At 45.0% G+C, this 22,150-nt stretch overlaps 2 protein-coding genes across 2 annotated transcripts in view; one reads left to right on the top strand and one right to left on the bottom strand.

The window, feature by feature from the left end:
- The first annotated feature begins 190 nt into the window (after positions 1 to 190).
- Positions 191 to 3,322, top strand: STRIT1 (small transmembrane regulator of ion transport 1). The gene is made up of 2 exons (XM_072343968.1): positions 191 to 203; positions 3,228 to 3,322. Exons 1-2 carry the CDS (start codon positions 191 to 193, stop codon positions 3,320 to 3,322), a joined length of 108 nt encoding a protein of 35 aa, XP_072200069.1.
- A 5,486-nt stretch (positions 3,323 to 8,808) lies between these two features.
- MME (membrane metalloendopeptidase) overlaps positions 8,809 to 22,150 on the bottom strand; it is a 36,632-nt gene continuing 23,290 nt past the window's right edge. Inside the window, exons 17-23 of the mRNA XM_072344309.1 lie at positions 21,434 to 21,492; positions 18,698 to 18,817; positions 17,840 to 17,973; positions 16,147 to 16,212; positions 12,907 to 13,002; positions 12,449 to 12,525; positions 8,809 to 10,196 (exon numbers count right to left, since the gene is read on the bottom strand). Of these exons, the coding sequence (XP_072200410.1) occupies positions 10,097 to 10,196; positions 12,449 to 12,525; positions 12,907 to 13,002; positions 16,147 to 16,212; positions 17,840 to 17,973; positions 18,698 to 18,817; positions 21,434 to 21,492 (652 nt within the window). The 3' untranslated portion in view covers positions 8,809 to 10,096. The remainder of the gene's footprint in view (positions 10,197 to 12,448; positions 12,526 to 12,906; positions 13,003 to 16,146; positions 16,213 to 17,839; positions 17,974 to 18,697; positions 18,818 to 21,433; positions 21,493 to 22,150) is intronic.

Genomic DNA, 22,150 nt, shown 5'->3' on the forward strand with positions numbered 1-22,150 from the left:
AGGTGAGCTTCAATCCCTTGAACTCCTGCCTTTCTGAACATTTGCAAGCATATAGCCAAAAACTGGCACCAGTGAGCAAAGCAGCAGCGGCACGGTCCAAATCTTGCTCTATATAAAGCATCCCAGGGCACACGAGAACAACTGCAGAGGCAAACCTTAACACTTGTCCATAAAGCCGGCAGAGGGAGGAATGGCAGAACCAGGTAAGGTGGTGCATAATTGAAAGTCAGTGTAGCCGTGTAGTCTTAAGTCATAAACGTGAACAGCACAGCGTGAGAATGCTCAGCTCTTCGCGTAGAACAAATTGTTGTTCAGTGACATGGTGCTGGTAAGAAAGCCCAAGCTTTCTTAGTTCTGTTAGCAGCGGTGAGTTTAAAGTAACTTGAGTTCTTCCTGCCTCTGAATCCTACCCGTTTTATTTTCTTTTGTTTTTGTAGTTGTGATGTTAAGTTGATGAATGTAATTAAACTGAACCGTGGAAATTGAGTTACGTTTGACAGTAATTTAGATATATTGCATAGCTGCAGTCTGAGCGCAGTGCTGGGTGAACACAAAGCAATTTAGATTTTAACTCTGCAAAGCCCAAAGGCAGAGCGAAGTGAGACGCTGGTAATGTACTGTTTGCTGCAAGCACAATTCCACTGAAGGTGAGAAAAGGCTGTTTTGAAGAACGCATTTTATATTCACCGTCTCTTTCTGTTTAGCTCACCATCAGAGGCTTGCATGGTGGCAAAGCTGTACACTTATGTGCAGTGTCAGCTGTGCGCAGTTACCCAGCAATGCTTTTACTTGTAAGAGGAACTTATCCACCTTCAGAAGTACACCAGTAGATTGCCAGCTTACATGCATGTATGTATACAGTAAGATTCCTTTATTCTTGCTACCATCCAGACTTGTCCTTCTGGTTTCAGTGGGCTCTGGCCCAGCAGCTGGGCTTGGTTTCCTTGGCCAGTTTAGGAACAATGCTCATAGTTGCTCCTCAACAGCCTATATTTACCTCGGTATCCTGTTCTCATTTGCATTCATTAGAAGAGTAATTAATAATGAATCCTCACATTTTAGGATTGTAGCTGATTACCTGCAGGGGTCAGTAAAGATTTCTTTCCAAACCGCAGTTCCTTAGGAGCGCTGCTCCCACGCTGCTGTCCCACTGCCCCCCACCTGAGCTCAGCCTGAACACTGGGCAGTGCAGATGCTGTCCCTGCAGCTGTTGGTGTGCCCAGCCTGCTCCGTGGGGAGGGTGATGCATGCTTGTCAGATTCAGACTTGGGATAGTTTTCCAAACTTGCAGGCTGTCACCTTCTTCTGTGGCTCTGCAAAAAGAGGTTTGTCACCTTCTAAGCATTGCCTTGCAAACAGGTTGGGTACCCGCTGGATGTCTCACACAGCCGAGTATCCAGCCTTGTGCACGTGCTCTGCTCCGTGCTTCAGCATCCCCTGCTTGTGGCATAAAGTAGTCTTCACACAGCTGTTTTACTCTAACCTCGAGTATCTGTCCCATGACATGCAGGGGATCAGAGCAAATGATCTCATGGTCATATCTGCTCTTAAGCTATGAAACACAAGTACTCTTAATGGCTCCTGTGAAACTCTATCCCTCAGAGCCAGCTGCTTGCTGCCCATGACAAATGCTGGGCCCAGCATTCCTGCTGACCCATCAGTGCTGGCTCGCTGCTCTTACCTTTCCGCATTTAAAGTGGATATCACATAACAAAACACCATATCCAGCAGATATACTGGCAGCCAAGCAGGGCTCTGTCAAAATCCTTCCATGTGCCCCAGTAGGGTCCAGATCTTTATCTGTAACAGGATCTTTAGGAGGAAAAACAGCAAAGAGCAACGATTCCCAACAGAAGGACCTTTCCCTTTACATAGAGTCAAACACTCTTTAAAGGAAACAGGCAAGGATTCCTCTGTGGCAAAAGGACACCCTGTTGCACAGCAAGATTGTACCCTCGTCTTGCATGGTTGCTATTTTTATGTCTTACGTTTTAATGGCAGCACACACAGATTTTCTACCTACATACTCCTTCCCTCTTGGTAGATATACCATGGGATACCATGGCGAGCTGTGGTTGTGTTGTGTGGAGCTTTTTAAGAGCAACGTGGAGAGCCTTAAATTATTCAGCATCCCTCAAAAGTCTGTCTACTGGATGTCGAATGTGCAAGGTGTTGTGGAGACTTTTACATTATTTATGAATCCCTTCAAAAACCTGGGGGTCTTTTAACTGCAGAATGTTGTATTTCCGCATTCTGCAGTATGTTGGTAGCTCATGCAGTCTCCAAGGGTGTGCTAATTACTAGCAAGCTTCTGCTACTTGCTACAAACTGCTAGGAGGGTCTTTGATACTGGTACTGTCCAGGTACATGTTTATAAGGGCTGCTCCTGCTTTCTGTGTGCTTCCTGGAGAACCACCACCTCAATTTGCCTCTGAGCTATTTATTAGCCTGCTTTAATTCTTAGTGGACAGAACAGGCAAGACATCAGATTTTCATGGCCTAAGGCAGACAGGTGGAAGCTTCTGTGTTATTTTCCTACTTTAAGCCGAGGGAAACCCTTGCAGTGAATACCTTGTCTCACTGTAGGATGGGAGGGAGAAGAGGGCAAATCCAGGCACTGCACTCAGGGCGCTAAGCTGGATCCCTGAGGCACAGCCCTGGGCAAACACCCCCCTGGGTGGGAACTTACTCAGTATCCTCTCACTGTGGCTCCAGGCACATTAATCTTAAATTAAACAGGTACAGTATCATATATATTTATTGCATATATAAATATATTATTATATATTTAATTATATTATATAATTGCTGCATTTTGCTGTTGCCAAGCTCAGGAGACTTCTAGAGCGTGCTGTACAGGTACACATACATCCAGGCTATTCAACCTGAGTCTGCTCTCCGTCCAGTCCAGATGTTCTTCTCTGGATGACCCATGGGGACCAAGGACAGAACTGTACTTCTGTCTCTGCTTCTTTTGGAAGCGTTAAGCCTCACATCTATCTGATTGCAGAGATGAGAGTGTGGAAATGGCTTTGGGTTTTGCTATGTGCATGTAGCAGGCCTGCCAAGACATGGTGACTCCATGCCAAAAATAGCAATTGTAGACGTGGCCCAAGTTCACAGGTATCTTTGTTTTGTGATGACAGCTGCGTTGTTGTACTTCGTGCAGTGAATTCTCAATCAGTGTAATGTGCCTTCCCTGAAAAAGACCCTCATTCCTCTTTCAGCCCAGCTCCCACTTTCACGCCTTGTGGTACCCATCCTGCTTGCAGTTGGCTGGATAGTGGGTTGTGCACTGATGGTTTACATCGTCTTCTCCTGACAGAAGTAAGTGACTTGCATGGGATCAAATGCCATCCATGCACTCTTTGGTGTGCGTCGCTACCTTTTTCAACATAGTTTTCCTTCTTTCACAGGACAGAAGAATTTATGATGATGCTGATCAGAAGAACTTGAAAGTTAGATTGGGATGTCTAATAACTAAAATATGTTTTAAATTAATTATTTTTAATATCAACACCATAGATACCGTGTACACCCTTTTTGTCCACAAGTCTCACGAGCCCATTCTTCCACTTGGAAGCAGATAAAACAAAGAACACATCTCTTCCCCTGAGCAGCCTGTCCTACAGTTAGGGGTTGGAAGGGACCCCTGGAGCTCCCCCCATAACACAGGTTCCCTGCAGCAGAAAAGCCCCCAGGGGGGATTCTGAATATCTCCAGAGGAGATTCCAGCACACGTGGGCATCCTGTGCCAGTGTTCTGAAACCTTCACAGCAAAGAATGACACAGAGTGACAGAATGGCCCAGGTTGGAAGGGGCCTCAAGGATCACTAAGCTCCAACCCCCCACTGCAGGCACTGCAGGCAGGGCCACCAACCTCCCCATTTCATACCAGCCCAGGCTGCCCAGGGCCCCATCCTATCTGGCCTTGAACACCTCCAGGGATGGATGGGGCATCCACAGCCTCTCTGGGCAGCTGTTCCAGCACCTCACCACCCTCATAGTAAAGAACTTCCCCCTGACATCCAACCTCAATCTTCTCTCCCTCAACCCTAAACCATTTCCCCTTGTCCTGCTGTTATCCCCCTTTCCAAAAGCTGACTCCCCTCCTGTCTGTAGGCTCCCTTCAGGTCCTGGCAGGCTGCAATGAGGTCACCCCGCAGCCTTCTTTCCTCCAGGCCGAACAAGCCCAGCTCCCTCAGCCTGTCCTTCTAGTGGAGGTGCTGCAGCCCTCTGCTCATCTCTGCAGCCCTGAGAAGTCATTCCTCACCAGGTATGCCAGCTGTGCAGCCAGTGTATTGACCAGGCGCTGGTGAGAACACGCAGTGCTGACACAGCCAGGTGCCCCAGCAGCTCTTTTGGGTTCCTATCACTTGGCGTTGAGCGTTTCAAATTGAAATGTACAGAGCTAAAGTATAATCAGCAGAGTTCAGCTGTGGCTGAGAGCAAAAGGAGCTGACTCGAAAAGACACAGCTCCTCCCACACTCGCTCCCTTCAGATCCTGAACTTGTTCCCAGTTTCTTTACTGCATTTTTTTTCCTACAGATTAAACCATGACAGACTGAGCTGCAACCGCTGCTCTCAGAGCGATGGCAGAGCAAAACACAACCACGTTCCTGAGGTGGCTGCTGTGCTGCTGCACCAAAGGAACGAAGCTCCTGCCGGGTTCGGAGGGTAATACAACGAGGAGGACTCCAAGAAAGCGCTGCGTTCCACAGAGCACTTAACGTGCGCTGAGCACAGCGCAGAGCAGCCACCTGCAGCCTCCCACGGCAGCACCTCCGGAGCTCAGCACGCAGCACAGCCTCGGCAGGGCAATAGCGGAGCTTCCTCCGCAGGGGGCGGGGCGGGGCGGGGGACCACCTGTGAGCGGGCAGGAACCTTCTGGAAGGGGGGGCACAGCTTCCTGGGGGTGGCAGTGCTCCACGTGGGGTGGGAGCTGACCCCGGCGGCCGGTCCCAGCACAGGGCAACCGGGGCTTCGCGGGACCTCAGGCTGCAGTACGGACATGGACACGGGTAGGAGCTGTGTGGCAAAACGTGGCTGGTTGCTGCCTTGCACCGTGCTTTCCAGCTCTGGGTGTGTTGGCTGCAAGCACCTGCTGTGCAACCGCAGGGATGGTTGTGCTGTGTGTGGAAGTGCAGCTGTGGTGCAGGTCTGGCCGTGTGTGGCTGTGCCTGCATCCCTCACTGCGGTCAGTGGCACGTGGGGTAATTATGTCTGTATTTTAAAGCACTTATTTTACATGGAGCTGCAGAGAAGGCTGTGTGAGAACAACGTCTGAGTTGCTTTTTGTGCAGACCTCGTTTGTGCAACGTGGCAAGGCAGTTGCTGCTGTGTGCTCTGTGGTGTTAGTGCTGGTTTTTAGCCTTGGTTGTGTCTCAGGGCATGGAGGTCATGTCAAAGGGACAAACAAGCTTTGAGCTTATTGATTTAATGATCAAATGGTAGCTCCTAGCACTCCATGCCTTCCTGCGGGTGGGAGCAGCAGCAGGAGGTTATGGGAGCAGCTCAGTGTTGGGATGAGATCACCTCCTGGGAGGCAGCTGAGATGGGAGCATTGGGCAGCCATAAGCAGGCTTGTTCACTGAGCCCAGCTCCAAAAGTTGTCCTCAATGGAGCAGGAAGTGTTGTAAACAGGTAGAAACGTTGTGATGAGCCTGCAGTGCTCTGTGGTTGGGTCTGGCTGAGGATGTATGACAGAAGTGGTTCACTCGGGGCAGCTGCAGTTGGAATCCTCACTGTCACAGCTCTTCCCTAGCAGTGGTTTGAGTCGTGCTCTCTGCCATCCATTTAGTCTAGGTCACCACGGCTCCTCACGCTGATTAACGACTTTGCTGCACTTCATCACCTCCTCGCTGGGCTGCAGACACGCAGCACTCATGGGCATGTGGCCCAGTCCTAAAGAAACTGCAGCTAGTGTGGGATGTCTCAGCACCAGCAGGGCATCTGCCTTCTGCTCCTGTGCTGGTTGCTCTTACAATACCGACTCACGTTGTCTGTATCAGTTCTGATGTTCCACTGGCCTTCCTGATGTTCTGGTGCTCTGCCTAATGCAGTGTCGGAATATCTACAATACACTAATTGAAGAGTATAATTGGCTAACCGGTTTGTGAAGTGCTGCGTAACTACCCCAAAGGTACCCTGTGCAGGATGGTCTGTCCCATGTCGTGCCTCTACTCTGGGCTGGATTCTGACTTCTGAGATCCTACAGAAACCGAATTGTACAGGTGTTTTTCATATGAATATATAGCAGTGCTTGTATGTAGTAAGACAGAAGTGGATGCTGTATTGTGTATCTGCTGTGATGGAGATGGGGATGGATACTGAGCTGGCTCTCATTCAGTATTGTACTGGTGTATCATCATTGAGACACAAGACTTGGAGCAGATGTGGGGCAGTCAGGTGGGAATGGATGGAAATCTTTCTGATAATCTTAAAACTGTCTCAGTGAATCTCCATGTAAGGAAGGAAGGCTTAAAGAAGTAAGATGGTTTACATCATGTGTGTGCTCACAAAGGATTCTGTCTGTGTCCTGCTGCTCCCATCAGTTCAGCGTGTGATGCTACGTGAGTGTCTGCGTGGTCGGTGGAGGGCACTGAATGGTGGTGTTGTCACCAGGAGGTCAGTGCAAAGCAGCAGCTGGGAGTGGAAATTCACAGCTGTGAATATTGTTGTGAGAAGTTTTGTCCCAGATACGTGGTTGATGGATGTTACGTTCAGCTGTCTTTGTATGGATCTTGTAAAGGCTGTAAGGGTCTGCAGCGTGGGGAGGGCAGTCTGCTTGTTCCAGTGAGGAACACAGGAAACATTGCCCTTTTCTGAGGTAACGATGTGTGGTGTGGAGCACACTGAGCATTTCTCATCCCACAGCTGAGACAGCGGGCAACACAGTGCCCAGCTGAACGTACGTGAGGGATGGAACATATCCATGTGAGGGCACAAATCCAGCTGTCGAGCTGTTACTGAGCCCCAGAGGTTGGGCTCATCAGGGCTTGTTTGTATCGAAGGGTGATTCTGCAAACCTTTCTGTGTTGAGTCACTGCTGTAACTTCACGCCATGGTAGGTTGTGGTGTCCTGGTGTGCAGTGTGGGAGGAGCAGCTCGATGTAGTGCAAGCTGAGGGAGACAGAGAGGCATGTGGGATCGGAGTAATTTGGGGGAAAATCTGCTTGGTGCCAAAACTCGGGATGTATATTTTTATACTTATTGTTGCTGCTTTGTTTTCTGAACAGAATGCTTTCTGTGCTGTGGAACACTGCCAGAGGTTGTTATATTCCTTGAAGTATCCTTCAAATTCTGCCGTGCTCTCAGAGCAGCTGATCAAATGTGCACTGCTGTGGCTCTCCTGGAGGGGAACTGACTGCAATACCTACTGATAAAACAGCACTTTAAAAACTTGGCTTGGGTTAGTGCAGTGATTTAAACCTCAGCAGATGACTTTTGAGATCAGTTTAAGTACTCACTGGATATTAACATAGGTGCCTTTCTCTGTGGAATGGGAGACTCTGCCAGAAATTCCTAGCCTTTCTTGGCAATAATGCTGTTCTTTTTTGCTTTGACTCTTCCTGGCTTTGAAAATTAACACGTGACTCACCTGGTAGGGCATGCTGTGATTTTTCTTCTACACACAGTCACAGATTCCTCCTATCTCTGTTTCTCACGTTAGCTTCGTTCTGTGCAGTTATCAGTAAAGAAGAAACTCCCTTTCTTAGGCAGTGCAGCCAAAGCAGTGAATGTTACAAAAGGGGGGCTGCAGCAGCACGGTGCTACATTAGTGGTGCCACATGGATTGTTTCTGCAACTTTCAGCGCTCAGTGTGGTGGTCTCCTGAACAAGGACAGTCCTAGAAAGCAGCAATGCAGTTGCCTGTGAGTTTTGCTCCTGCTGTGAGGTCTGCTGGAGTGCTCCAAGATAGGAATGCCACATTGAGCGACATGTTTTTCAGGCTTTGTTGTTCTGGAGGCCTTTGGTGGATGCTTCCTGTGGCATACCTATAAATATTTCCCTGACATTAACATCCTGAAAAGGAAAAGCCTCGCTGGTGCTAATTAGTTTGCAAGCTGTGATAAAAGGTGTATTGTGATTTTTCACTGCTTGCTTTTAGTCAGGTATCTCACATCTCAATTGCCAGCTTTCTGTTTCTCTTATGGAATACCTGATTTTCACTTTTTCATGAGTGTGGAAATCAAAAGTGTTACTGGTTAAAGTTTGGTTTTTGAAATACATCTTGTGCGCCTTATTTCTCTGTTAGGTGCAGTATCCGTCTGTCCAACAACAGTGAATGTTTTGTCTGTCCAGCAGGCAAACAGAATGTCAGGTGATAAGTGTATCAGAAAAGATTGCTGCTCTGCTATTGAACAGAACTGACCTACCTGTACCAATGTACTCGTGTTACTATAAGAAAGATGCTTGATTTGCCATTCTATTAATTTACAAATTACTAGTGATTCCATATTTATTTAGTTACCTTTAGAATTACTTCTTCTGTATTTAGTGATACGCTTTTTTAAGTTACTTTCTGACTTTCTTTTCCACCTTTGGTGTGTATTACTGTATTTATCTGTAAAATGGGATAGTGGCACTCCCTCTCATGGTTCAGTGGGCTCGAGTTTGTAAAAGATTGAATTTCATTCAGATGTGAGCTGGTTAATGATGGAAAATGCAAGGAGGCCTAAGGCAGGTACATGAAGAGGGAAGAAAGGAGCCTAGCAGAGAGCTGAGAACCTGTGGCACGTATAGAAACCCACATACAATACACTTCTGTATTGCTCCACTTCCTGTGAAGAACACGCACTGCATTTGGTTTATAATTTCAGTTTATTATCAAAATGTTTTTATCAGATGGCGAACTCAAAAAGCTAAAAGGAAGATAGGTTTTCAAATATACCTATTGTAGCAGTCATCTGAGGTATCTGCCACTTAGTTTTGGAAATCTCTTTGCTTTGGTATACAAAGCAGTTCCTTTGCAATCTGCATGATGATGTTCAGTACCTATCATTGCAGATTTATAGCCCATTCTCATTTAAAGCTCTGTTAATGTAAGCAGCCATGCAGCTTTCCCGGTGTGAGGGCTGACATCCATTGGAGCACGTACCAATGTTGTGCAGGATAGAAACCCGCAGTGCTGAGATAGTCAGTCTGAAGCTGTGCATGACAGTACTCTTACTGGTGTCCTCCACTGCACATCTGTTTTGGAGGCTGCATCTTACTCTCTGATTCCACTCATTACTCTAATTGGCCAGTTCTATGCAGATGCTGGTCAAATATATTACAGTTGTTTAAGTCAAAAGTGTAACTCAGATTTAAATACAAAAACTGTGATTTATACATTGCTAGAAACTTTAAAAAAGACCAACATTAGAGAAAGCAAAAAGCGTAGAAAATTGTGGGAGGGTCTTTGATCACAATCTTACAGATTAGGCGTTCAACAATTAATAAATTACCTACAATTTCAACTTGGCTGGAAAGCAGTAAATAAACTGTTGTAAATGTGAGTTCAGATAATACACAATGGAATAATTAGCGAGAGGTTATTTAACTGCGGCACGTCTTTGGACTCCCTTTGCATAAATGGCTTCAAGTAGAAAACATTTGGTAGAACAGATTTATCCTAACAGCAGGGGGTACAGCGGCTGACGCAGGATGCAAACTGCTGCCTCGTCATCATATGATGGTCAACAGTACCACGTGTTACTTGATGCTTCCTTCCTCTGCTCGATCAGAAATCCACGTTCATCAACCAGCGGGAGATGGTGTGTTGTACTCTGGCATTTAAAAAACATGATGCAAAAAGCCATAGCCGGGTGGGGAGCGGGGTTAGCTGTGAGGGCAGCGCTGTGCACGGTGCTGTGCATCCTGCAGGGCTGGCTGAGGAGCAGCGACAGCCACAAGAGCTGAGCGCTGCCTTGGTATTACCCTTCACTGGAGGAACAGATTGGTTTTGGTGTGGTTGCTTCTTGTGTGCCTGCTTACTGAGGATTAAAGGGACTTCTGTAGCAATTTTCTCTCGATTTTCTTCCCTCTGCCTCTCGTCAATATGAGTTCACAATTTCTGTTTTTCTGGAAGGCTCCTCGTGCTGCGAAGCTCCATCACCAAACCCGGCATTTCTTAGCAGGATCCATGTAGCTTTTCGTGGTGCATGAAAAGGCTTCAGAAAACTCCGGAGAGTTTTGCAATGATCCTATGACCCTTTAAAACAAAACAAGAACATAGTGGCATTTTTAATTCCCTTTGTTTAGTAATAGAAAAAAAAAAAACAACAACCAGCAAACCAGCCCAAACAGAAAGATCCCTGTTTTTAACCTTTTTTCCCCCATCACGTATTGCCCATCCTCAGTTTGCACTGGCATTTTTTCGTAGCTCTGCTTTGTTGATGACTTTCCTGGCATCAGGAGGATGAGGTTCTGAGGTGGAGGAGCAGCTCTGCCTTCTCCCGGGATGTTCATTTACATTTCTACTCCAATCAGATTTAAATGAAGAGGATTCTGTTTCCCTGGGCGTTCACAAATGTTTCAGTGAAGGAGTTTCTTGGAATAAAGACTCAAACAAACAAGAGCTCTCCAGTGAATATGAGGAAATTCCAGCTAAGGCAGCGTGTGTGTGTAATTGTGAACATGTGTAACTGCGAGGAGCCGCTCGCTGCTTTGGTAATGGAAAGAGTGCTGACATACCTACATGGGGCAGCAGCTTCAGCTCAGAGTGTCAGACTTGGATACCAGCACACATGGATGTGGGCCTGCAGCTGAACTCAGGCAAGGTGTTTAAATGATCCAGCAGTGCTTCAGTGATCTACAGACTGCAGCTGCTGAAATGTGATTTTGCCAGAAACAGAGCAAAAGGTGCTCTGGGAGTAAATGTAAACTCCATTTACGTTTGTTAGTAACAAACAACACAGCAGCAGGGTGAGAATTCTGTTGCCTTCTCTAACATTCCCAGAAACGTGAAGATCTGGAGCATAGCACCTGCTGGGTTTTAACATGGCACATTAATGTTCAGATGCAGGCTCTGTTTTGCTGCCTTTGAGGAGTTGATCTAAGCCATCTTTCTGGTTACTTCTTTTATTAGTGGACAGACAGTTCTACCTGTCTAGTACTTGGAGCTCTTGACTCAAAAGCTAAGGTTCTTCTGTGCTAATAGTGGCTTTTCTGAAGCACTCTCTGTCCTACCCATAGGAGATGCAGCCTGCAGTTAGTGTAGCAGGTGTCTGAAAAACCAAAAGATAATCCAACCAAACTCCATCAAGCTCAGTGCATCGGGAGCCCTCGTGTGGTTTTAATAGCATCACGATTCAGTCATCTTGTGGGTATGTCTTTGTACTGAAATGCCTTCCTTTTTAGAGCTCTTCTGTGGGCCCCATCCTGAAAATTACCTCACCTTCTGAAGGCGTCGCTGTGGCTCCTCATTAACATTTGTGTAACTGGATATAGAGTTTATAGTCCTTCCTACTGACTGAGGAACAACACGACACATAATGTAGTGTGTTCAAGATGTGCACAGATACGATTGTGTGAAGATGCTGAACTGGTGGATTTTGCGGGACTCGTGATTTGTACAAATTAGGTATGGAAGGAAGGGGCAGAGTACAGCCTCGTTAACACTGAGACCAAATACAGCTGAGCGTAGGACTTTACACAAATGGCCTCTGTGAGAGATGTGCAGGAAGTACAGAAACCACCCACAGAGAAATGCCAGTCAGGCAGCAGCTGAAGGAACAGTCACTACTGTCACCAGATATTTGAGTACGTGGGACAAACAAGATAGCCCTGTGAAAAGCCACTGAAGGAGAGAGACTGAAATGAATGCCCTGAATTGTATCAGGAGCGATATCAGCTCTTGTGTATATGGGGCTTGGAGATGACAGGTTTTCAGAGCTGTGAGATATGCTGTTGGTGTCTGCATTACTGCATCATCTCACCACACTGTGCCAAACAAAACTGTTAGAGCAGAAGCGCTGTTACACTACCAATGAGCACGTTGCTCTGGCCTAAAATGAACAAATGGCCCCTAAGACTTTAACTTTGAACTGCCAGTTTTCTGTATGCCTCCACTGAATTGAAGCCCACCTTTTCTTGGTAAGGCTAACCAGAGATACAGGACAGAAAATACACGCTTGTGTGTTGCACCAACTCACAGAGCTTTGTTTCTGTTTGAGGACAAGTAACCTTCCAGCTAGAGAACTCTCCCGTTACCTTTGCAAGAGGAGAGAGCACAGTGGTGTTGTGTACCTCCTGGCACAGTTCCTATCAGCAAAGCAGTGCTCGGGCTGGGGGGCAGTCTGCCTCCCTCAGCCATTTGCACTGTGCTGTCTTCGTGCTCTGTACGTGCCTAAATATCTACCCAGGCAAATGAAGCCTAGCCTTCTGTATAGGACTTTTTGAATTCAGTAGCTGAAAGCTGTGTTATATTAAGGAGTTACACTGAAGATTGCTATGCATGCTGACCTGAATTTGCCTGGGCTGTGCACGTCAGTTTTGATGGAGTTCACAGCATATTCTGGTCTGTATGTTCCACACCATACCTACACATAACAAAGAAAAGCATCTGTTAGCAATGAGATTGTCCAGGAAGAAACCTGCTGACATTTCACAATGAAATGCTTAATACTGTGAGATTAAATTTCACGTTAGAACATAATAGAACTATGTATTATTATTTTTAAAGTGTATTCTAATTCTCAAACAAAGGCATTTGAGCACAAGAGTCTGCCCACCAGATTTATTTCTAGGTGAGTTCATTTATGTAGGTAAGACAAACTTTACTTCAGAAGACTTTACTTTCACTACCTTGCAAAGAATGCTGCTCAGCTTAGCGGCTCTTAGGAGAGCTAAGAAGTCAGCCTACATACTGTTAAAGCGTAACGGAGTGATTTTCACAGCCTTCAATCGAGCACGTGAAATACCTGTGCAAAGTTCAGAAAAAACAGCTGCTGGTGGTTCATGTCCAGACCGGGGAGAAGTTTTTCTTTCCCATTCTTTTTCACAAAGTTCTCGTAGGCCTGCAGAATGAATTGTGCAGAAACGTTACAACTTCCAATCTGTGCAGTCTACACGGAGCGATGACAAGGAGGAACGCGGTGGATTCTTTGGCACAATTTCTCACAAACTGCCTTGGCCGTCTATCCTGTTGCATGCTGCTTTTCAGGAGAGAAAGATGGGACCGTTCCTTAGTACTGCAGTTTGATTGGGCTGACCGTATCAGTGCAGGATTTGCAGTGAATGGACTTTGCAGTAGAGTTGTACAGCAGGCTCACTGCCTCATTTACATTAGATTAAGTAGTAAGAGGAACAGGCTTAAGAAAAGCAATTTACTGTGACCAAAAAGGAAAAAAAAAAACAACACAAAAAAACAGCAAAGAAGAGAAGGTTAATGGAGTAATTTCAGCAAGGCAGGCACATCCAGATCACTAGGTCTTTGTGCAACCATGCATCTTTTTTATAGAGGAAGAAATTAAGGATGCTAATGAGTACGGTGTTCTGAAATACAGTACCTGTGGAGAATTAATGTTACACTTGGTCAAGCTTTATGATAATTTATGTATTAAATTCCATTGAATGGTTACATATTTTCCTAGGCAATCCTGTAATGGGGTTAATTAATGAATAACAGATTACGTTCTGTAAAAGAAAATGGCTGTGAGATTCTCTTCTGTTGACTTAGGGGTTGCTGTAGTGAGGCATCAGCAAGCTCTGTGCTAAAGCAGCCTGTCAGTGTTCAGAGCTGCCTGTATGAGGCTTTACCTGCAGCAGCTGTTTCCTGTAGGTTCTGTGGGTCAGGCATTACTGTCAGTTGCTTTCAGTTTGTACCTTGCATGGTAAAGGTGAACGTGGGAAGGCACGGTTCTGTGCTGCTTTCTAAAGCACAGTCCTGAGCAGAGCAGAGCTGACACATCTCACCTGAAACCCAGCACATGGGACCCCCAGCATGTTGGTCTGTGGCTCAGTGGCTGGGCTGTGCACCACAGCCTGCCTCTGCAACAATGATCTCCAGGACAATCCAAGATATGATCCAAGGATTCATTCCTCCTGCACTTACTCATCTTTCACTCCTACCCTTGTTCTTTCTTGTCCCTAATGAGGTAAGAGATGTGTGGCAAAAAGCTTCAACAGTTGCAAAACTGTTAACTTTTTCTTCCCCTCTCAGATATTGATCAAATACACGTATATTGTACATTGCAGGGTTCCAGGATCCAGCTTTACTAACATAAAATTGATTCTGCAGAGAGAAGAAATCAGCTTTGTCAATTATTCAATGTTGCGTTATGAAAACCTGATTTCTACAAGTAAACGGTTTGATTTGGTTTTATTAAGCAAATTGCAAAAGATTTTAAAACCTACCCATAGCAAGAACAACTGCTTTCATGTTTCTCATAAAGGCCGTATGTCAGTGTGTTGTTTGTCTGCCACCACCTAAAGAAAGATGTGGGCAGATTGGAGGAATATTCTGACTAACGGCAGTGCCAGGCTGCCAGAAGAGTAAAGTCAGTCACTGAAGTGTAAGTTGAAGGACGTGCAGTAAGCAGGTCTGCTGAAAAGGCTCCAGAAATTGTAGTCATTCACAAGCTGAGCAAGACTCAGCAGTGCCGCGATATCGCAAAGAAGGCAAATATTGTACTGGGATGTATAAACAGGAGCATCTTATATAAGTCACAGGGAAGAATCCTTATACTCTACTTGGCATTGGCCGGGTCTCAGCTGGAGCACTCTGTACTGTTTTGAGCACTGCACTCAAAGAAAGACGTAGACCAACTGGAGGGAATCCAGAAGAAAACAGCAAGAATGAGCAGAGGTCTAGCAAACATGACCTATGAGGAAAGATTGAAAGAATTGGGTTTGTTTAGTCTAAAGAAGAGAAGTCTGTGCTTTACATAACGGTCTTCAAGTATGTAAAAGGTGGCCGAAAAGAAAAGAATAGATTGTTCTTTGTTTCCACCATTGAAAGCGAAGTTGAGATAACATTCAAACTACAGCAAGGATATAGTGGATCTTCTCTTACAGACTGCTTGGAGTGGTTGGCTGTGTCTGCAAGGATGGGGGTGAACTGGATGGCCTCTCAGGGTTCCTTTTGTTTTTGATACTTTTGTTGTTTTTTACTGCTCCTGATATCGTCATAACTAAGGAAGTCCAATTTGCTTTCTCTGACTTGTTGTTTTTTCACTCTACGCCCATTCCTTTCAGAAAGAGAATGCTCTGTTATGGGATTGTGTTGTTGTTTTCATGTGTAAGTATTCACGTAACTGAAGAACAGAGTGATCTATTATGACATAGCAGCTCCTCTTTTAGACTTACAAATCATTCTTTAATCTCTTACTAATGGTAGTGTTTGCCCTCAAGCATTTAAGTTTCTATTGATCAGAGCATTGCTGATGGCCCTGCTTGCAGGAGAGGTGTGACAAGTCTGAGAAGTGTGACTTAGCCCACGCATTCCAGCAGGCTCTTTGTTGAGCAATGACAGCAGTCGTGTTTTCAAGTGTTGGATATTTTGCTACAGAATGAGGTGTTCAGGGAAGGAGACAAAGCGTTGTGTTACCATGGCCTGCACTGTCAGATTTGTAACATGGAAAAGGCCTAGAGGAGCTGACTTTGTTCTTATCTCTCAACCTGCATTCACAAAGAGAAGACCTTGTTTTACTTTCAGACTCTTGAGACGGTAAATCCAAATAATTAGATATCTATTTCAGGAAGAGAGTGAAAGGAAAGCCAGAAAGCAGACAAGCTTCCCATGGAAGGCTTAGGACAGGGAACCCAGATATCACTGACATCTTTGGGTACCTGCCCAGGGGGCACCAGTCACGTGTATGAGACAAGCTTCTGAGCAGTACTTATAGTGAATAGAGCTCCATGCCTCTGGACAGAAGTGAGAAGAAAATCATTCTGTTCCTCCTTCCTAGTATAGAAATGCTGGTGAAGACAGGTGGCCAGATCTGCTCAGTATCATCAGTTTAGTTTGGAGATTGTTCAAATGTGGCCTGAGACAATTAATAGGATGACAGAGATACAGCAGTTGTCAGAGGTTTTAAGGTGTGCTTTGAGGTGTGGTCCTGTCCCATGCACAAAGCAGTGCTGCTTCTCCAAATGCTCTGAAATGAATTGTCCCAACCTATGATGATTTTGGCTAAAATAAAAAGGTGGATACTTCTCACCTTATATGCTTGTCTAATGCCGCCGTTATCAGCGATGTTTTCTCCTAGTGTGTTGATTCCACTCAGCTGTAAAAAGAAAAAAAAGAGAATACAGTCTCTGGAGAGAAGAGCTGATCCAGGATCACAAATGGTGTGCCTAGTTCACTTTTAAATGTGGAGAATTCCCTTAAAATCTGAAGTTGGAGGAGAAGACTATGACAGAAAGAACCTCTGAGAAGTCTCCTTTTCCCTTTTCTCAAAATCCATGCACTCTTGTTTTCCCAAACCTCCTTCCTCCCTGTGAAGGTGGCTTTCTAGGACCTTGTATCTCATTACTCTGAATTTCTGATGCTTAGTTGTGTGTTCATTCATTCTTTCTATTTTCTCTGTGTTTTTAATGCTCACCTTCTTATCGCAGTTCCTGCTAGGGAAAGTAAGCAAAATCTGTCCTGAGTCTACAAAACAATTTAAATCCAAACTCCAGGTACTTGTAATTACCAGTTAACAGACATCAGCTAATCTGCTAGGAAGTCATTAAGTGTTTTCCTGGATATTGGGCAAGTTAGGTATCTCTTTGGTAGCAAAATGCAACCTTTCAGCTGCTACAGTATTCATAAAGCAGTGAGGTATCACTAATGGCAATAAAGCTTTGCTAGCACGGGAACTATGAGTTTGTTTTTAAGGCATTGTACTTCTGACCTGCAGCCCAAGACTCTGGGTTACAATATTCAGAGCCGGAAAATTGAACTTAATCTGTGAAAAATGGCAGATCAACAGGCTGAAAAATTCTTTTAATGGTTTCCATGTTGGTCCCAGCAGTTTAAAAAGTGATTAGGAAATCCTCAGCACAGGAGGGTTTATATTTTCCTTATTCACTACAGTGGAATAAATGATTAGCCTCTAAAGACCATACAGTAGGAGTCAGAAGAATATCTTCTTGTATAGCAGATACAGAGTCTTGTATAGAATCTGTGTAGACAGAGCTGTTGCTTCCAGTTGCAGTTTTACAGCCTGCAGTCCATGGGAACAGGGCCAGTCTCCTGGTCAGAATGAGGAATGGCTGCCTCACCACTGCCTGCTGTGTGTGTTACTGACTATTGATCAGTGACGTCAGACAGACCCAGTCCTGCAAGGTGTTTCATGGAATTAGGGCTTCCAGACAGCAATAATGCCCAATGGTTTTAACTGTGCAGAGTGCTGTCAGTGTGGTTACATTCAGATCAGCCGGCTGCTTTCTGTCTTTTCCTTGCAGTCCTTCTGTCCCCTGGTTGTTCTCAGCCCTGATTGCTTTGTAGTTCAGATGCTTATCTTCAGGAAAGAGCAGGAAACTTTTGAGTGAAGGAGAGCAGCAAGCAGGATTTGTTTTGATGGGGATATGTTTTATTTGCACATCAAGCTTTAGGGAAAGAAGATCAAACCTGCATGTATTTATTTTTTCTCTTCTAATGGAATCAAAGAAGAGCCTTTGAGGGCCCATGAAGGACTGTAGAGCAAGGGCTTCAGGGGCTGCCACTCAGACAGAACGTACCGCTGCCTTGTTCAGATCTGGCAGTACAGCTATGGAGTTGTTACTGCTATTTTTAAGAGTCTCTCACTGTTTTCCCTCAACCATTCATGTGAAAAAGGCTTTGCCTTTATGTTTAGAACATAAGATTTTTGTGGTTTCCCATTAAAAAAAAGCGAACATTGGTAGTTATAAGTAAATGTGGCTTACCTGCTGTCCGCCCGCCAGGTCCCATGAGAAGTTTCCATACTGGTACACGATGCACTGCGATAAGTCCTTAAAGTTGCGTGCAGATTCCTCAGTCCACCAGTCTATGAGGTCTCCATTCTCATTGAAATTTCTGCCTGTAACAGAATTTTAACAGAATGATGAATACAGGAACAAAAGAAGCTTTTGATGCCATAAGAAGGATGGCGAGCAGATATAATGATGCATAAAAAGAATCTCTCTGCACTGAGGCAGTCATACAGGTGATATGCTCCTTTTTTTTTCTTTCTTTCTCTGAAAGGGCTGTGTTCCAGATAAGGAATAAAACAAACCCATTCAGCCTGAATTAGAAGGAGTGAGGAAGGCTCTGTTAGGAGTCATGGCACAGTTCTGACTAGTGCCATGGTGCTGGATTGGTCACAGTGTGGGTGCAGGTGGGAAGGCTGTGGCCGGGCAGCAGGTCTAGCAGCTGGGCCCTTGAGTTCACAGCTAGAGGTGCCCTGTGGCACACACTGCTCAGGGTGTTGTGGAGCTTACACCTGTTATTTTGTTTGCTTTTCTTCTCTATGAAAATGCTTTCAATGTAGCCTTTGGCAAAAGTAAGCAACAAGGTACAAGGCTAAAAGCTCGGTGTGCTGCAGGTCTGCAGGCTGGCAGTGAGAGGAGTGTCTGGGAAACCCTTTGGCTGCTTGTTTTGGAAATCATCGTGGGGAACAACACCATAACATCTCAGAAATCCCAGTTTTGTCTTCTATATGGAAACCTGGTCTTCATTTTGTTTGTTCACTGGAACAATTAAGCACGATGACATGTAAAATATTCTGTGCACTCTACATTTTGAAACTAGAAACTCAACCTTACCATTGTCATCAAAGCCGTGTGTGATTTCGTGGCCGATGACCATGCCTATACCGCCGTAATTCAGAGATTTGGGCTGAGATGCACTGAAGAAAGGAGGCTGCAAAATGCCCGCAGGAAAGACTGCAAAAACAAAACCAACACGATGAAGGCACTGCCTCATTCAGCTCTGAGCGCAGCGTGAACAGACCATTTCTACAGATGTCCATGTGCCAAAGTCACACTGTTCCCCCAGATTTAACAGCAGCAGTGATTTTGTTTACACATGGTAATGGCTGTAGGGAATAAGGAACGGATCAGCACGACCACTCCCCTTCCACACCAGCTTGGGGTAAAAACAGCTCTTGGGACACTTGCATAATCATGAGCAGTGTATTGTTACTATTTAGTTTTACAAAAGAGCAGTTGGACTTTCCCAGTTTGCAGCACTTAGCATTATCAGACTCCTGTAGCTTTATTTTATATATATCAGAGCATCCTGAAAGATGGGAAGGTGTTCTCTGGGAATGAAAACATTCCATAACGGTTGTCCCCACGTGAAACCAGTGTCAGAGAAATCTGTTCTTTTCTAACTAGCAGTAACTCCCAGTAGGACCGAGGCAAACAGGCCATGCTAGCAGTGAAAGAATTCATAGAATCATAGAATCACAAGTTTGGAAAGGACAAAGGTTGGAAACGACAAGGTTGGAAACTGGAACAGGGAGCTTCTTTTTACCCACTTCTACACTAATTTCTCCACGCTTTCAGGGAACAATTTAGTAAGAATAAATCATATTTCAGTTGTGATCTTTTATGAACGGAGGTTCTCTCTAGATACAAAACTTGTATGTAAAGAATGATCTGGCAGTTCTCATACTGTGAATGAAGAAGAGCATGCTGCTTGTGTTTGCTTGTCAATCCCAGCACAGTTCTGCCCATTTCTTTCAAGAGGAAGAAGAATCATGAGAAAAAAAAAAAAAAGAGGTTAGAAAATGAACAATTTCTGCTGTCCTGTGCAGAGTGCTGCTGCTGCTGTCACAGTTCTGTGTCATTGTTACTTTGGCATTGCATTAAGTTATCTGCGAGTTTCTCTGTTCATTTTTATTAGTAGATGCTGATAGTAAAGGCAGGAGTGTAAATGCTGCCCCGTGCAACGGCTATTTTGATGACTGGAAAAAACAAAGCGATACTTGGAGTATGGCATCAGAAGGCCGTTCTATTCCTGGAGCGCACAACTAGCAAGGAATTTACTCAGAATGATGGGCATCAGACCTGGTGGCCTGAAACACAGCTGCAGTCATTGGGAGCTCAGTGTAGCCTGTGCTTGAAAACAAAGGAGCACCTTCCCTTCCTGGAGGCAGGCAGTTCCCCAGGACTTTCAGCTCAGTTGAACTAACACCCTGCCACCACAGCCGTTTTTAGGGTAAAATGGCACAATTCACAGTTTTGTTGTATTTTTTTTTTTTCTACTCTGCCCTTTAGGAAACAATTTATTCTGTGACTTCTGTTACATAAAACACAGATAGGCATTCCTCCTAAAGGGGAATACATTTCAAGCAGAGATTCAGACAAGAAAGGGAGTGGAACTCCTTTGGGATATAAAAGACAGGCTACTAATCAGCTTTGGGAACATCCAGGGCAGGAAGAAGCATGAAGTGTTTCCCCCAGAATCTGTGCAGCCCTACACAAAAGAAGAACATGCTGCTTTTCTTCCTGAATGTGATTGCAAACCGTAACTCTTTGCCAGGAGTGAGTGTTGCACAGCATTCCCCAAAGTCAGGAACACGGATCAGCTCCATTTGGTACAGCTGCAGGGCAGGGGCTGCTGGTACCCAAAGGAAGAAATGCTGGACTGCCTTCCTAGCAGCTGCTCCACTGCTTTGTTTTTTTTTTGTTGTTGTTAGTGTTTTTTTGTTTTTGTTTTTCTTGATGTTGAGTGGCTTCTTTAAGGTCTGCTTTAAGTGCTGCTGCTGGAACTGTGAGGATCACAGCCATGTTAAGTTGCATTAATGGAGCTCTAGATTTCCTATGTATCCTGCATAAAACTCCTTTTTAGAGGTTATGTTTTTCCTTGTTTCTAAAGAACGTTACTAAGCTAATTCAGACATCACTCTAAAGATCAGCCTGCTTTAATTACCCTGACGTGCCATAGCTGCAGGGTGAGGTAAGAATTTGTGGCTCAGATTAACCTCCACTCATCAGCTTCAATCTTACAAATCGTGATTTCTTTTCTATAAATTATTGAGCAAAACTGTTTTAAACAAAGCCTTCTCAGCAGAGCTTAATGCTGAATGTTTGGCAATACGCTCAAAGCACTCACAGCTTTACCACCTTACCAAAACGACTGGGCTTTCCGGCCATCCCTAAGCGTAAGCAGTGCTTGTCAGTTAAGTCACACGGCTTCGTCCCTACCCCCTGCAAAGCCGGAACAGTTTGTGTTCACTGAAACAGTTAATGAACTTTCGGAAACATCGTTGCAGGGAGTTCTCTCCATTCCTCCCTGAGCGCTGCATTCCCTTCCTGCCCAAACCAGCAGCTTTGTGCTGCAAGTGCAAACTATTGCAGAGTGACTGGAGCCCAGTGGGAGATGTCGGGATCATACTTGCAGGAATCTATTTAATGGATCACCTGAATCAGCAACATCTACAGATGTAGGACTGTAGGACTCCTTCAGCTTCTTCAATTCCTTAATGGGGACCAGAGAAATTAAAAAAGAAAAATTCTTCTGGAAGGATTTAGTAATAATTTGGTAAACCTTACCTATCTGATTTCTACTTGCAGAATAAAATGCATTGACAACAGCAGCTCCGCTTATCCACCTAGCAACAATGAAAGAATAGAGGTTAGAATTTCAGGTCTTGATGGCAGAGTTAATAACTACAGGTACAAATGTAGAGACTGAATTGCGTAATAATGGAGGCTGGGAGGCATTTCTGGAGATTGTTAAGTCCCGAGCCTCTCCTCAGCTAGAGGAAGTTGCTCAGGATGATGTCTGGTCAGGTTTTGAATATCTCCAAGGATGGAGAATCCAGAACCTCTCAGGGCAAACTGTGCAAACGCTTGACCACTCTTACTGTTAAAAGCAGCTGTGTCTTAAATGCAAGTGGACTTTCTTGTATTTTGTTGTCTTTTGTTCTGTCACTAGACATCACAGAGAAGGCTGCTCCCTCTGCTTTACTTCTGCCCACCAGGTATATCTACTAATATGATTTCCCGTCCCCTGCTGCCATTTCTTCTTAAAGCTGAGCAATCCCAGCTCTCTCATTCTTCTGGTTTATCTACGTTAATTCAGAGGAGTGCACTTCTGAAGTAAATTCCTGCTCATCCTCATTTAATCGTGCTTTGTTTGGCACTGCACAGTGATCTCTGCACAAGAGAAATAAAATGCACGGGAATGAAATTTATCTTTCAGATGAACTTAATTGGAAAGCTGCTCTCCAAGAGTCCACTTAATCCACTCCAGGAGCTAAGAGACCA

Source organism: Excalfactoria chinensis, chromosome 9, assembly GCF_039878825.1.
Source record: "Excalfactoria chinensis isolate bCotChi1 chromosome 9, bCotChi1.hap2, whole genome shotgun sequence".
NCBI lineage: Eukaryota > Metazoa > Chordata > Aves > Galliformes > Phasianidae > Excalfactoria > Excalfactoria chinensis.